General features: G+C 37.1%; 1 protein-coding gene across 1 annotated transcript; it reads left to right on the forward strand.

Annotated features, from left to right (window-relative positions):
* Positions 1-1025: 1025 nt before the first annotated feature.
* Positions 1026-12917, forward strand: LOC132545767 (uncharacterized). The gene is made up of 2 exons (XM_060209457.1): positions 1026-1049; positions 10482-12917. The coding sequence occupies exons 1-2, from the start codon at positions 1026-1028 to the stop codon at positions 12915-12917; spliced, it is 2460 nt and encodes an 819-aa protein (XP_060065440.1).
* Positions 12918-17124: the final 4207 nt, after the last annotated feature.

Here is a 17124-nt window from a genome sequence, read left to right on the forward strand (position 1 = left end):
CAAGACGCTCTAGCATTATTGTCCCGTATGACACATTGGCCTAACGACACCATTATACCTACCTATGTAGGTACGAAGTACATCTTATATATCTACATTCACTCAGGTATGTATTACTCCCTGTGTCCAGAGGCACCCTACAAACCATATAGACGTTAGGGGAACACATTGGATATTATTTCATACGGTTGTATGTATATTACATGTACACTGGGTGTGTGTGAATTTATTCAACGGGTGACTAAAAAAGGAATTAAGTTTTTAACCTTACTCGGCTACCGGAAGAGTTCCGAATGAATCATAGTTCGATGGTGTTTAAACCCGCTCGAGGATTTTAAAACCCAGGGCATTATGAACAGGTATAGTATATGAATGTATTTGGTACTCTATGGCGATCCAGGTGTAGCAATAAAATATTGTAATATACATGTTTCAACAGAAGTCATCTACCGTCATCGTAGTGACGTATACTACAGTATGAGGTCTTCCTCCAGATTTCCTACAGCGATCCACCTGGGAATCCTAACACTTCTGTTTGTATCTTGATGAAATTACACCATACAGCGAGAAATTTGAGTTAGTATCAAACATAACTTACTGAAAATCATGCACGTATGTTATTGAAATATATGTATGTTTTATATATATGTATAAAAGGGTGTCTTTGTCACGCAAGGGTTAAATGGCTGAATACAGAGATCGGCAATCGTTATCTGGGAGTTAGAAAAATAACAAACCAAAGAAATGTATACAAAACCACTTGTTAAGATTATTGACATATCTAGATCTAACTGATTTTCACCTGTACAGGTGTGACAGAAGCGTGTACCATGCACAGCAACAGCTGTAGTGTTGATATTTATACAGGTAACCAGGATATTGATCGCAGCCGGAGTGGAAGCCGAGGGAACCTACTCACACGGAAGAGAGTGACCGGGAGTTCGGCAGGGACTCGACCGAGACCCACCATGGAACGGCCGACCTGAGGGCTGGGATTATTTTACCAGGGCCGGGAAACATTCACCATGGCCAAGGCTAAATCTATCGTAGTGAGTAGATCAAAACTGTTATCCGCATGACTGATTAATAATCGATAAAGGTCCGCTAATATTAAATATTTCTAATGTAATATACGGACACTTTACAATGGTTTAATTGAATGTCTTGTTGTGTGTAGACAAGTGCACCATATATATATACGTCACTAGGAACCGGGGGTTATAAACGACCTTCTATGTCAGTCTGTGCCAAATGAGTAATTCTAAATCAATCATTTGTCTATTTAATTCTTTCGGCGTACATATGAACGCAAATATACATGAGAACTTTGTATAGAAATATTAATGTGGGTTGTTCGCTTCATTTTATCGTTGATTAATATGGGATGAATATCAATGTACCAGTTCTGTACTGAACGCAAACAAATACACGTACACCAGTGCAGTATATATAACTAAGGTATTAACTAGTCATCATAATGTAACAAGGCGTTGTTACTTGTAACGCCCAATGGTATCTACTTCACTGTTCAATGTTTATATCTACATTCACAAGGCAGATTGCTGTCTTATTCTCTAATCATTTGAAACTACAGATGAACTGGTATTTATCGACCGTGTCATCAGTCAGTTGGAACAACCAATTTGACGGCGCGCTGTTTCTATAAACAAACTGATGACAAAATGAGAGGAAAGAGTATTTAACATTAATTAATTTAATCCGGGAAAGTTGTGGTTTAATAATAATGACGGCTTGTCATGGATTTCAATTTAACAAATTTACATCCTTACATGTAAATTCTATCCCAGGAAAAGCGTGCTCCGGGACAAAGTCTTTATAGTGTGATCAAGTGTAAACGGCTTTTCATTAAATTTAGCTTGTTCTTTCAACCTCGAGTACACCTATAGGAAAGGTTAGCCAAGTTTCCTCTGCCTCCTACACAAGACGTTATGATTTTAACGGAAATATACCCAACCCAAAATGTCTAACGGGTGGGTTTAGGAGTCGAAGGAAATCCGTACATTATCGTCTTAATGATTAAAAAACAACATTTCCACTAGTCGATACAGGAAGTGTATAATACGACTGCAACCGGAAGTGTTCCGAAAGGCTTGACCTAGTGAATTATATACTTTTTATCTAATCAATAATGTTTACTATCGCTGCTGAACGAACACAGCTTCCGGTCTAGAAACGAACGTTAGAAAATGTATGTTGTCAATACACAGGTGAATGACATGTGGCATTTGTCTCTTTATAAACAAAACGGTGAAGTACGAACAATCCATTTGTACATAATCTTTGAATTAGGGCGATTTACCCACCACTTGCTTACATTTCAAATTGTAGGTATCCTTATATTTTGATCGACTTTCTGAATAGAAATAAAATTCGAACCGACGTCCAGGCAATGGAGGCCATGATGGAAACTTGTCTGGATTCGACAGTTTAATTAGAAGTTCAGCAGTCATGCAAAACATTGGTTTTATGTAATAGGATACCATTTTACTCCTACAGACAGGTGCTGATTTATCTTTAACATTTTATAAATATTCTTATTTTGATTCATAAAAAAATATAAAAAAAAATTTTAAAAATTACATATATGTGAAGATATCCATTGGACTTACATGTACGTATATAGATATTCTACCTGATCCATCTACATGATATTTGTAACTTTTGTAACTCTTCATTATCTGGTTTTAACCCTATCATATTCTATCTTTGTAATAATGTCTGACCGTCTTTATCACGAGCACTCCACCTCTGGGTCGCGGGTTCGAGACCCACGTGGGGCAGTCCCAGGTACTGGTCACTACTCGGTGGTCCGTGAACTCCGGCTTTTCTCCACCTGACACGTTCTAAATGACACTGGCTATTTGTAAAACGTAAAGCAATAATGAATCTTTTATTTTTGTATTGAATGGTACCAATTTCAGTTTCATTTGATTCCGTATACAACAGCAAGTAGGATAGAAATCTACATACATCTGATAACGTAATTCATATGTACAAGATGGCGGAGAACATTACCCACTAGATGTCAAACTCCTGATATAGAATACAACCCACCACGCCGTAACATTAACACGCCATCATGAGACAATTAATATATACTAGTAACAAGCAACATCACAACACAGTGGATTGACAAAACACCAGATATAACGATATTCTCTGAAGTGATAACAATTGGCTAAGAATTGTACTGTATACTCATACAATATGTTCATATCTTTATCAAAGAAAATGAAAATCATTGTACAATTATGAACTCATTTAACGAACAAATTATATCTTAACGACAAAAGACGCATCGAGTAACTTATACACCATACAAGGACAGATAACTCAGGTATTTAGTAATAATTTTCTCTAGACCATAGTATGAACTAGATATGTATCAGACAGGGTATTTGTTTTGAATACAGAGGTCGACAATAAACGATCGGTTTGCTGCGGGTATAATACTCTTAATTCTTAATATGCACGACATAATGATAAAAATGAGTTTCGTCTCTAAAGTCATTTTGTCACACAGCGTGCAGGATCTTTGAGATATGAATGCCCCGATATCTTCCGGTCTCAACATATCCGTATTTAACCTTTACTTAGCAAGACTATTTTATTTCTAAAGTTAGTAGCTTATTGAGATAAGACTGAATAACTAACTTGTCTTATATATATTTATGTAATGTACATTTTGAAGAATGTTCAAAACCATTTCTTAATTATTGAACGAAAACATCCTATATTCGTTGTTTAGTAATTGATAAAAAAGATATTTTTCAGTGGGTACCTGCTGTACTAACCACACATCACCAAGGCCCAATGTATATCAATCGTGTTTCAAATGAAAATTCTGATTGTTTTACAATTGGGCTTCTTTGTGTTAAGCTTTACTTATCCATTATAACACGTGCGTGATTTGTACAATTTTGGAATGATGACTATAAAGTCTATAAATAGCGACACATTAGTTGGAAATGTGATAAGAGAAAAAATCCAGATATCTAACTTAAATGTCCAATATATAAACAAATGATTTGTATGTAGACATTTCATCTAAAATGTTAGGTACTTTCAATTTGTCCTCGATCATTTATATGTGGTGTGTATTATTTCCTACCGTGAGTGACACGAAACGTTGTAAATACTACCTGAACCATAGTTAAATGTTTACGAATTTACTCGTTTATATTAAGAAAATAAATAAACCCTTCATGTATCTGTCAGTGATTGCTCCACGATAGAATCTCACATCTGTGCGACAGAACCACACGACCTGCATGCTACGTGTTAGCTTATTTCGTCCACTTTTCCTATTGTGCGTTCATGTTGTGCACATCACACGTCTTGTCACGTTGTGTGATCCCAAAACTGTAAAGTTGTTTTATAACTTGGGGGAGAGATGGATGCATGACACTTCACAAAAACTGGTAGCAAATGATCATTAACTGGCGGTTATCCAATCAAGTTTAATGAAAGTCAAATGAAAATTATTTTATGGGAATGTCAATTTATCGAAGATTAATTCCTTTTTTAAGATAATAAACAGCCGTTATCGTCACCACATGTCTGTGTTTATAGTTCTATAACAAGACAATACTTCATCTTTCAGACTCAGTTGTAAGAATGCATGAATAATGTAACCCGTAAACACCAAGTATCTGTCTAAGGTGTTATACTAAAGAGGTGTTTCCTAAACAGATGAACACCTAATGAAACAACACCCGTAGTCTCCTGTACAGACTAGCTGTAGACCAAAGTTTAATCAGTCCAGACTACCTGTAGACCTATGTTTAATCAGACCAGGCTAGCTGTACACCTAAGTTTAGTCAGTCCAGACTAGCTGTAGATCTAAGTTTAATTAGTATAGACTAGCTGTAGACCTATGTTTAATCAGTCCAGGCTAGCTGTAGACCTAAGTTTAGTCAGTCTAGACTAGCTGTAGACCTATGTTTAATCAGTCCAGACTAGCTGTAGACATAAGTTTAATCAGTCCAGACTAGATGTAGACCTAAGTTTAATCAGTCCAGACTAGCTGTAGACTTATGTTTAATCAGTCTAGACTAGCTGTAGACATAAGTTTAATCAGTCTAGACTAGCTGTAGACCTAAGTTTAATCAGTCCAGAGTAGCTATAGAACTATGTTTAATCAGTCCAGACTAGCTGTAGACCTAAGTTTAGTCAGTCCAGAGTAGCTGTAGACCTATGTTTTATCAGTCAAGACTTGCTGTAGACATAAGTTTAATCAGTCTAGACTAGCTGTAGACCTAAGTTTAGTCAGTCCAGACTAGCTGTAGACCTATGTTTAATCAGTCCAGACTAACTGTAGACCTAAGTTTAATCAGTCCAGACTAGCTGTAGACCTATGTTTAATCAGTCTAGACTAGCTGTAGACCTAAGTTTAATCAGTCCAGACTAGCTGTAGACCTAAGTTTAATCAGTCCAGACTAGCTGTAGACTTATGTTTAATCAGTCCAGACTAACTGTAGACCTAAGTTTAATCAGTCCAGACTAGCTGTAGACCTATGTTTTATCAGTCAAGACTAGCTGTAGACATAAGTTTAATCAGTCTAGACTAGCTGTAGACCTATGTTTAATCAGTCCAGACTAGCTGTAGACCTAAGTTTAGTCAGTCCAGACTAGCTGTAGACCTATGTTTAATCAGTCTAGACTAGCTGTAGATCTAAGTTTAATCAGTCCAGAGTAGCTGTAGACCTATGTTTAATCAGTCCAGACTAGCTGTAGACCTAAGTTTAGTCAGTCCAGAGTAGCTGTAGACCTATGTTTTATCAGTCAAGACTAGCTGTAGACATAAGTTTAATCAGTCTAGACTAGCTGTAGACCTAAGTTTAATCAGTCCAGACTAGCTGTAGACCTATGTTTAATCAGTCCAGACTAGCTGTAGACCTAAGTTTAGTCAGTCCAGACTAGCTGTAGACCTAAGTTTAGTCAGTCCAGACTAGCTGTAGACCTAAGTTTAATCAGTCCAGACTAGCTGTAGACCTAAGTTTAATCAGTCCAGACTAGCTGTAGATGTTAGTTTAATCTGTCACGGATCAGATTTTGACAGTTATCGAACTAATCAACATGGGAGACATCTTCCTCTAAACAGAGTATCAGTACATGTATATTGATTTGGTTTTAAGCCGTGTTCAAATAATTCCGGAGTGACTTTTATACTCCTGTATTCTATAAACGATTTTCTATCAAGATTTAAAATTTATAATAAACATTGTATTTATGTGCATTTTACATGTTATGATTTGACGAAATGCCAAAATCGCTACCTATAAGGGCGTTTCATCTTTATACACTACCTGATGTATTATAAGTCAATAATGATTGGATCTGTTGATCGTTTTCCTTATCCGGCCTTGGTTTAAATAATTATAAAAATACTAAATCCATCCCCCGTACTTTCATCAGCATTATGATCTCTATACATGTCATAACAAATTAGAAGAATGTAACATTCCCTATACATGTTGTTGTCCAATGATAATATGTTTATAATCAGTGAACTTTCACTGTTTCCCAGTACTGACATCGAACTCGCGATTGTTGTCCTCTCTGGTACCTAAAATCACCCTCCTTTCAAGTTCGTTTATCTACCTGGCGGCTCCCCCTCCTCCCCCTCCCATTTCAGACTTTTCTTTGCTTAATCAAATAAAACCACCATTTGTTACTTTTGTAATCAATCAATGCCCTTGTCTTTCTTGTTCTCTCTGTATTATTTTCTAAGTGTCTACGAATCAAATAAAGCCACCATTTGTTACTTTTGTAATCAATCAATGCCCTTGTCTTTCTTGTTCTCTCTGTATTATTTTCTAAGTGTCTACGAATCAAATAAAGCCACACATTTCCAAGATTTCACGACACTTCCTCCCAGTAAACTACATTTTGTATATATGCTTAGAATTAAAGTATATACCATCTGTCTTTTCCTACGACACAAACAGCTCCACTTTTGACTAATTGATACTTTGGTCGGGTTGATATATTAGGATGTCGAACCTTGACGGTAACACTATATGTCTATCAACATGTAAATTCCTTTAATGTTGTGTGTAACCCCGTAACACGGGATTCGCACCTTTGGTCTCGACGCCTTTAAATGCCACTTTAAGTAGCTTTCACTTGAAAGCCGGTGAATAATTCATATGACAAATTGTTGTCCCTGATAATGAACAGATAAATATTTTAGGGTACAAGATAGAGTAAGTCTTGGTTCTTAACATTTATTGTATAGACTACCAAACTTTAGTATGCAAACGTTCAACAGTTCTGTAAATGTTGTACACAGAGTAATACAGATATCACCTAAAGCATTAAGATAAAGCCACGGAATAAAAGCTGACTAAAATGTATGTGACCCGTCTCCATTCACATGATCTCGGCAATTTATAAAGTTTAAAATTTATTCAGATAATTTATTCTGAACCACTTCCCGACAGGACCAAAATAAAAACATTTGGTTTGGCGTCCGACTTATAAAAAGATAACTACAAGATGAAAACTAGTCATATTTTCATTCAAAATAGAAAAATACCGACTATTAAAAATATATTTCTATTAATGTTATGCAGAAATGGGAACCACATCTCTTAGATGTTTAATTGATCTCGATGTAATTTTGATCGCGGTTGTTCGACAGACAGGTCATATAATAATTTGATCCTTATGAACACTGTTATATCATTCCTATGGACAAAAATAGTTAGGCTTCGCTGATACCCATGGAACCATTACGTTAAGATGGGGTACTGTCTAATCGTGCCTCAATAGAACATTCGTACGGACCTCCCCTGTTTATTTTGGATTCACAAACTTCTCCAAAGCACATATCAGCTAGGGTTCTTCTTGGCTCTATTGAACAAAATCTTTCTCAAAACTTTTTACTAGTATCCTCAGTAACACCAGATATCGATAAGGGTTATTGTCTAATTGTGATGCTATATTCTACTAAAGTTGTATGAATGTATTGTAGGCTTTGAGGAACTCCAAAGAACTTTCAATCACTGTTCAATATCCTTTCTAGTAAAATCAATCTTGGCTGTTGAGATATGTGATTCATCATTCATTGACCCTTCGCCTTTCGAAACATTCCAAATATCAAACCGAGAATTGATGTATTATTGAATTATTATCGTCCTATTGGGAGATGTTCAGGGTAGGTAATGTATATTGTTTGATACAGATGAAAAGTCTGACTTGTTTTACGTTAAACTTATTTAACTAAGACTTGATTTAACTGTACCATTCTTAAGACCTGTGGTTGGATGACACCCAGCAAATCTTAATGATTCCCTATGCTTATCTATTTACTTATTAGTTCTATTTACGTTTTATGTAGGTATTTGTAAATAATAACTGTTTTCTGTCACTTTTTCACTTTCGTTTTAGATTAAAATTTGTTCTTCTTAATCTCTGTAATAGAGTATACGGGGGATATTTTGTCTGTTTATTTCAATTTCGAACGAATAAATAAATAGTCTTCTACTTGTACAAGGTTTGTGAGTGTGTATAAATCGTTTGAAGTCCCACGTGTGTATATATATATATATATATGTAACTATAATATTACGTTATATTTTAAATGTAAGGAGGTTCACATTGAAACCCTAACGAGCGTATACTTAAGATTATTCTTCCGTACGACCGCTGACAGTCAGAAACACGGTGTCAGATTTATATTAAAACGCATGGGAAAATGTGTAATTTGGCATTCCTTATAAGGTTGTTTTTGTCTTCAACGAAACCACTGGAAACTAGCCACATTGGTTTCTGTTTCGCACAGGAACTCCACTAGTCAGGATAACCAAGCACAAAGCAATCGGTGATATCGACATCAGCGACAATGTGTTAATGCTTATTGGGCATAAAATCTACCGGTTAAGGAGAAATTTACTTTATTATTCAATTTCTAATATAATTATTGATTTTTCTGTAGAAATTGACTAGTTTCGTATCCTAATAGCAGATTGTTTACCAATGGTTCCATCGGTTCATCAATAATTCATAACGCTATAGAGTTCCTTCCTCATAAATAAAAAGGACATTCATTATGGAAATGACTTCAAATACCCGTAGCAATCATATGCACATTAATTGATGAAAGAAACATCTAATGCTGGCAGGGCCAGGTAACGCCAAGGGAGAGAACTCCTGACAGTTTAATGTTCACACACTAATCACGAGTCCTTATTCGCAAAATAAGGTAACGTTTGTTTCGAGAGGGAATCGTTTTAGTGAATAGTTACAGAACGAAAGTACATGTTTCAATACCAGTCGTCGACTGATGTTATACAGAAGTGTTTATAGACTCCTTTTGAAATGTAAATCTTTGTTATATGAACATGAAGAGGGAATGATGACCGAGATCAAGCATTAGTTTTATCAACGACTAGAAATGTGCTTACTTGGCGGTGTTGAGATCTTCCCTTGCTTCACGAACAGGTTTTTTTGTTAACAATTATGAACTAATTAAAATAACTCCTATTGCAAAAGAAACACATGGAATATTTTATAAGGTTCCTTTTGAAAATGTGCATATCTGCTAGCTTTAACCTTTTACTGACTACGTGGACTCTCCTGGGTGTATTGAACTGTCAGTACGACTTTATTTATGATATTCAAACACTGCACAGAAGTAATTCAAATGTCTACTTATTTAATTATGTATGTGGCCTGGGAATATTTAAGTTGTATAGGAACGTTATATAGTCTATCATCTTTTATGTACACTGAAGTATTGTCCATAACTATGATGTCAGCATTATCTGGTATATACATAACTTTAGACAACATCTTTACTAAATAAAACAAAATTATCTTTCTTCACAATTCAATGGTAGCAATCTCTATGAACCTATTTTCCAGGTCGATATTGAGGTTATTTTGACAGAGTAGTTGCCCTTGAATTTTAAAGATATCTGTGAAGTGGATCACGTGTCATTATTGTGACTTGGTTAGTGTCGTGCTATGAGCGGTACAGTTACGGCTTATATTCACCAGGGTTATAAACTCCCTTACTAGAAAATAACTCATACTCAAGTTTCCAGGGGTAACTGAAATGCTTATGGTCAGGTCTGAATATTATTGCCAAACCCCTACATGGCCCCTGATTAAAGAGAGGTCCTTATTTTACAATGTCTCTGCTAGGATTCGAAACCGGGACTTCTGTTTTATTAGTCTTACTATCATTCGACCCAACTAAAGATTTCGGTTAGTACTTACATGTACCACGGATACATTCTTGTAAAGGCTGTGTATTTTTCATTATCGATATTATCTTCGTTCATTAAAACATACTAATATTCTATGATCGGCAAATTCTCATACTCGAAATGAATGAAAATAAATAAATTTCTAAGATTTCATGAAAAACAAAATCTAAACAAACAAACGGACAACACATCCGGTTTTTACCTGAACTGTCTACAATCATTGTCTTGTATCTTGTGTTGCAGACCGAGCAGGGATCATCACCTGCTCCGGATGGACCTAATTTTATAGAGGGACGAGATGAAATCAGTGGAATTCCTCATCTGCATTTCTCTTTTATCGTCCATTCCTTCATTCCACGTCGCTTCTTGGAAGTTCAATTCGCTATAAAGACAGCAACTGTATTTGGCTGTTTCGGAGAGGGCATGCGACTTCCATCTATTGTCCATCGAAGAGATGACGGAATCTTTGTCAAAAAGAAGTTCTGTAAAGACCCGGATGTTTTGTTTTATCACACTAAGGATGTCGTGCTTGGATTACCTGGATCCATAGAACCTGATAACAGTAACTACGTGATTTCAACGGAAAGTGTCCATATAGGTTACTGTCGCCTTAAAGTACTGGACAATGGAAATAACATGGCACATTTAGACTTACAAGTAAATAAGAAGGGAGTGACCTACCTCAGTAGTGTCAAGTCAAAGAAGAAGTTTCAGGAGAAACTTAATATGAATAAAACAGCAATAGAATCAATGTTGGACTCTCTGATGAATCAAGGAGCAAACGGGTTCGATATGAAATTCAGTGACGTGTTCTCTGGTGTTCCGGAGAAATCTTTAAATCTCGGCAACCGGCCTCATACAACAATGGGACTGCGTGGGATGTTAGCGAGCTCGAGAAAGGATCTCGAGAGTAAGAAAAAAGCAGACCAAGAGAGTGGTCTAATTAACGAGGTCGAGTCAGATGAAGTCGGACACGAACTTGCATTTCCGTATGCGGCATGGCCACCCATGGCTGGAGAATTTCAAACGAGGAAACGTCCACACAATTGGCCTACAAAGAGAACGGTCGATAAAGTGTTAGCCATGGGTATCCATATAGTTCCCATGGCTAACGGAGCCTCCAACGCGGCCGATATTGAGTGGCGGATTTCATTCGTCGCGGCGGAAAAGAAACTCGTTTTAGAAGAAATAGACGATTCTCAGAGACAGTGTTATTTGCTATTGTATCTTCTTCTTCTACACACATTCTCAGAGGGGCTAATCTTACCATGTCATCTGAAAGCCGTCTTTCTCTATACCTGCGAAGAAATAGACCCCCGGATGTGGCACAGAAACCCTGCACATAGCTGCTTTCTTGTCTTCGATCGAATACTTGATGGCATTAGGCAGAAAAATATACCTTGTTATTTTCTAAGAAAGAATAATATGATTGACCACCTTTCTGATCTCCAGCTTTCGCAACTAGAGAGAAGACTAATGGACATCCGCAGGAATCCGGCCGACGAGTTATTATCATTGGCGGAAAGTTACACTCTTCTTGATGTGTTTCCGTGTAATATCGATCTGCAGCGTGTTTTCGCTCCAGTCATGGGCGACGCCAAGAAATACAATGACAAGGCCCAGGCGCCAGATGCAGTAGAAATTTTCATCAAGACAAGCAACACAGTAAGTAATGGATTCTACCACGAATTTGGATACGATCACTGTGCCTCTATTCTTGACGATGTAGTGGATTACCTGGTGGAGCCCGTACTTGGTCGAAAAGAAGCAGAGAAACAACGGGAGTATATTCCGCATCTCCTCAACCAGCGAAATATCGAATTCAGCAATGACATCGATCCCAGTGAGATCTGGAAGCCCATCACGTTCAGCCGATACCTGATCCGGAGGTACGTAGAGGGAAACACTGGATCTGGACTGTTTGAACATCTCGCCTGCTTGTATCACGCTGCTGCGAACATTTTTAAAGAAAACAGGGTTCCACTTCTTCGTGAAGCAGACGAAATGTTCCAACAAGCACTTCGCCGCGAGGGTGAAGGACATGGACCAGGTATGTTTGTCGAATACGCGCAGTTTCTGTGTTCTTCTGAACGGTACGAAGAAGCCGTACCTCATCTGATAAAAGTGGTATCGAGTGAAAGCGAGAATCCGACGTGTGCGAACTACTATGGACAGATGGAGATCTACGTCGTGGACGACTTTGTACGGAAGGAAATTGAAGTCAGGGGTTACGTCGAAGTTCTGTCTATCGTGTACGCCTACTACCTTCTCATTGACAGCTTTGTTCAGTTGAAGAAGCAGAAAGGCATGGCTGGTTTAGTCAGTGAATTCGAGCAACTGTGTGAGCGATTGAACGATTCCATGACGTTTTCTATGTTTGGGTATGCTATGAAGAAAGCTGGAGATAACAGTCGCGCGGGAAAGGCCTTTAAAAAGGCGGTCGATCTGGAACCGTCAAACAAACTTGCTAAAGTTCAAATATCAGGAAAACCAGCAGCAAGTGGAAGTGACGTCAATAAGACAACTGGAAACGGTGTTAGATTAGTTAAAGCAAATGGAAACGGTGGAAGCAAATCTGACAGCGGAAGCGAAAGTAGTTCGAAAAAGAGTTCTGCAAGTGAAAAGGGTAAATCTAAACCTGGCCTAGTGAGGAAAGGAAGTCGCAAAGGCAAACAATAATGACGTCATTTCCTGTCAACTCCGGAGTTCTTGTTCGAACTTGAAATCAAATTGAACTCGTCTCCTCTTTAAATTTTGTAAGAGTTAAATCAAACACCAATACTCACCTCTGACCCCTGACCCCTGACCCCACGTTTCCTCCTTTGAAATACAACTCATTGATCTTAGGAAAATGATGGGAATACCGTATTTCTGTCGTCAGAATGAAAGAGAGAATGTTGCATGTTGTCAAAAGTTTTTTTTCATTTGCATACAAAATCAAGAGAAGTATAATTAATGCCAAGATTGATTCTGTTTTGTCTTACGTCTATAACAAACATGATGAATAGAATCTCTTTAAGACTTAACAAATACTTCTCGGCGGTTATAATAGTGATAACGTTTACAGCGGTACATGTTACTGATACGATAGTCTAGGTTATTAAGTAATTGACGTCATATAGAATTCTGTAGGATTAATAGATTTCCCCTCCTTACTCCCCTTATGAACCTGGCCGTAGTTATTTCTATATACTGACAGTAATGATTGTTTCATTTCTTCGTAGATATTTCACAGCAAGAAAGATACAAATTGCCATATATTATGTATCTCTGGGCGCGACCTGCCGAGTAAATTGATGTTCTACTTTGCTAAACATTGAAAGAATGGGCTGTTGTAAATGTAAATCTATCTATACAAATTCAGTAAACATAACAGATAAAAACAAAACAATAGCAGAATCGCACAAACTGTGATGGTAATCTCGAAGCATTTCAATATGGTGCTGTGATTTTGCTGTCTAAAGCCAGGATATTGATGGCTGCTCATGACATAATATACTATATGACGTGGAATGATTTCAATCCAATGTGAAATTAGATATTCATTATCGAGAGTACTATATTGTCCTTTCTAAATGCAATATGTAGATAGTATTATCACATAACATTTCGTAAAATTGTCCTGGTCATTCTGATTTATTCTCTTCATCAGAATACAAGACTTCAGCATAGGTAGGTTTTTACAATGGTCAATAATTAATAATATATTCTTCAATGCAGTTAAAGAATTTACGCCATCCAACAGAGTCAATGCAACGCTTGTAAGAGGTTCTAAAATATCAGGCTATTGTAGCTTCGCTGGTGTCACATCAGTTAGTAATACATTATGATCAAAGCGTCAATAGACTTAATTCAATACCATAGATAAACGTAATATCACTTTTATGTTTAGATATACAAATTATTGTGTTATTCATAAATATGTGTTAATTGCAGCCATACTAATAATATGCGAGATGCTATTCTTACAGTTAAGTGCGAAGCTCATATCACCAAGATTGAAACGGACTCTTCCTAGATATCATTGATCGTTGATATGCTGGATTGATATCAAAAGCAGAAGCATATTTTTAAACAATAGAAGTACAAATGATAATCTTAAAACTGTTGTGTAATCAAGTCACCCCAACGAAGAATTGTTCCGTTTCTTACTTATCAATCTCCCACCGTTTTGGTCCACGGCTGATCTTGGAGACTAATTGGTGAGTTCTCCAGAAACTTTACAGACTTGACCAGTATAATGTCTAGTTGTGCACCCTGCCTTTTTCTCTGGTCTCGCTTCCAAACTGACCGCCTCGGCATGGGTAGTGGGATAGGTGTTGGGGTTGGGGTGACTTCTAGTTTCATATTACTTTTCTTAATAAGTCGTTAACGCCTACTAAATACGATAATTCTATAAAGATTCCGGCAAGGTAAAACTGAGTGACCATTATTAATACTGTTTCAACAAAGAAAGGAATATAATACATTAACTGTATTCTTTACATATTTGTACGTCCGGTTACATCCACGATGTAAGTGTTTTAAGCTTTCGTTGAGTTTGTGCGTGTGTTTTGAGTGAGCTGGATATAGTGTATGCTTTTTATTAATGTTTTCAATTAATTTATTTGAAATGTTCCGTCCACATTAAAATGGCAATATATCTAGAATGACAGTGTTGTCTTTGTTGTCTTTGTAACTATTTTCTCGGATCAAATGTATTCATTGCATTTCCCCTACAGGTATAATAGGGAGAGATAATGTCTAGTGTCACTTTCAAAAGGACGAACACATGATGAACGAGTGGTAAGGTGGCGTAGTGTTAACGCACTCGCCTTGAACCTAGACGTCCGGGGTTCGATTCCCGGACGTAAAAAGATATGAGGTTACCAGCCCGATTACGTGGGGTTTCCCCGTGTAATCCTGTTTCTTCCTCTCGTGCACTTCCATCCAGGCCAACAAGAGTGATTAATATAAGTTGGAAAATGTGTTCCGCAATTGTTGTGAAAATAAAGTTTGATCTATAATGAAGTTCGAAAACAGATGTTGAGTCGGCGGAAATCAAAGAAAATACTCAGTGATGATCAGATAATTCATGTCATATGAGGACGGACACGGGTAAGATTTACTGGTCATGTACGTTTCGCCCGTTCTCAAAACAACCTCTTCTTTGAAGTAGGATTAGACTATGTATACCGTCATCGCTTTATCAATGTAGATTTTAACTACTTATTTCCCGATGTGCATATTATGTTCACACGTACATATGTGCGGTATGTGTATATTATACATGTCCGCACGTACATATGTGCGGTATGTGTATATTATACATGTTCACACGTACATATGTGCGGTATGTGTATATTATACATGTTCACACGTACATGTGTGCGGTATGTGTATATTATACATGTCCGCACGTACATATGTGCGGTATGTGTATATTATACATGTTCACACGTACATGTGTGCGGTATGTGTATATTATATATGTCCACACGTACATGTGTGCGGTATGTGTATATTATATATGTCCACACTTGCATGTGTGCGGGATGAAACCATTACGTAAATGGTTAGGAGAGAAATGTAAATGTTTCACAAATGTAGATACAAACCGTACATACACTGAATATTTCATTGTTCAGGGGAAGTAACTCGTTGTTCAGATTAACCTAAAAATGCCCCAAAAATCTTCCGCTTGCTGTTTCTTACATTGTCTCTACTTTTATACAACTAAATCAAGATTTAAACAGAAAAGTAACATGTGAATCTTGTTAAATACAAGTAATAGTTGTATGTACCAGTATTAAAACCTTTCGCAATAAGTTAGAAGCAATCTATCTAGAAATCAGGTTTACATCTTAAGCAACATAAAGGTGTTAAAAATAACTACCAAATCGAATTGAATTCTAACACGAAGTCTGACATCTCGTTATACACCAGTTGTGTTCAATTAATGACTCTTGATTTTGATGTAGATAATATTTGTTGAAGAATAAGATACACTCGAAATACGTCTTCATATTTTATTTGTTCCTCGTTTTCCAAGTAGATTAGAAATTCATTATAACTAACCCGTCTGATTTCAGTAGCTGAGCAGTTTTCACGAAATGATTATTTAACTTTTGTCCGTCGTTCTAGCTTCTCAATACATCGCCTTCTAATTACATTATTTCCATAACTTTAAAAGATGACCCTGTTTTGTATCGATGGAAATCGTTTTATCTGTGGATTAAATGTGGATTTATCTATAGTTTGTATGGAAATTCGCTGAAAACCTTATACTTGTAGTCACGAATGTCCACAGCGGCAAGCAGCAGAGAGTGCATTTATTTACCAAAAACAAAGTCACGTGATCTTCGATTTAAGAGAAGAAACGCTGTTCCTCGAGGAGAAAAGAGGATTTGGATCTCTTCATGATGTGTTCCTGTCCTTTCTGGCGTCGAAAACGGCGTGCCCAATATGGGGGACTGTGAATAACGTGTTCAATATGGCTTCAAAAATGATATTGTCCTGAATGGCATATCAAACATGGCGTCGAGAATGGATGTGTTCAATATGATGTCGAGAATAACGTGTTTAAAAGGGTTTCGGGAATGGTATGTCCAATATGGCGTCGGAAATGGCGTGTCCAATATGGCGTCGGAAATGGCGTGTCCAATATGGCGTCGAAAATGGCGTGTCCAGTATCGATAATGACCGTGTCCAATATGGTGTTGAGAAGAGTGTGTCCAGTATGGTGTTGAGAATGGTGAAGTTTCCACCAATCTATTTACAGGTTACACAACAGAAAGCCTTGATATATGGGTTAGAACACATCGATCCTAAATTGACATTCTTTTGGTAATAAGTTGTGATTTCCTCGCACGGAACACTAAACACTCCTCTGTCTAGGCATTCGTCA

The sequence above is a fragment of the Ylistrum balloti genome, unplaced genomic scaffold, assembly GCF_031769215.1.
Source record: "Ylistrum balloti isolate Yb309-2 unplaced genomic scaffold, AGI_CSIRO_Ybal_v1 Utg369598, whole genome shotgun sequence".
Taxonomy (NCBI): Eukaryota; Metazoa; Mollusca; class Bivalvia; order Pectinida; family Pectinidae; genus Ylistrum; species Ylistrum balloti.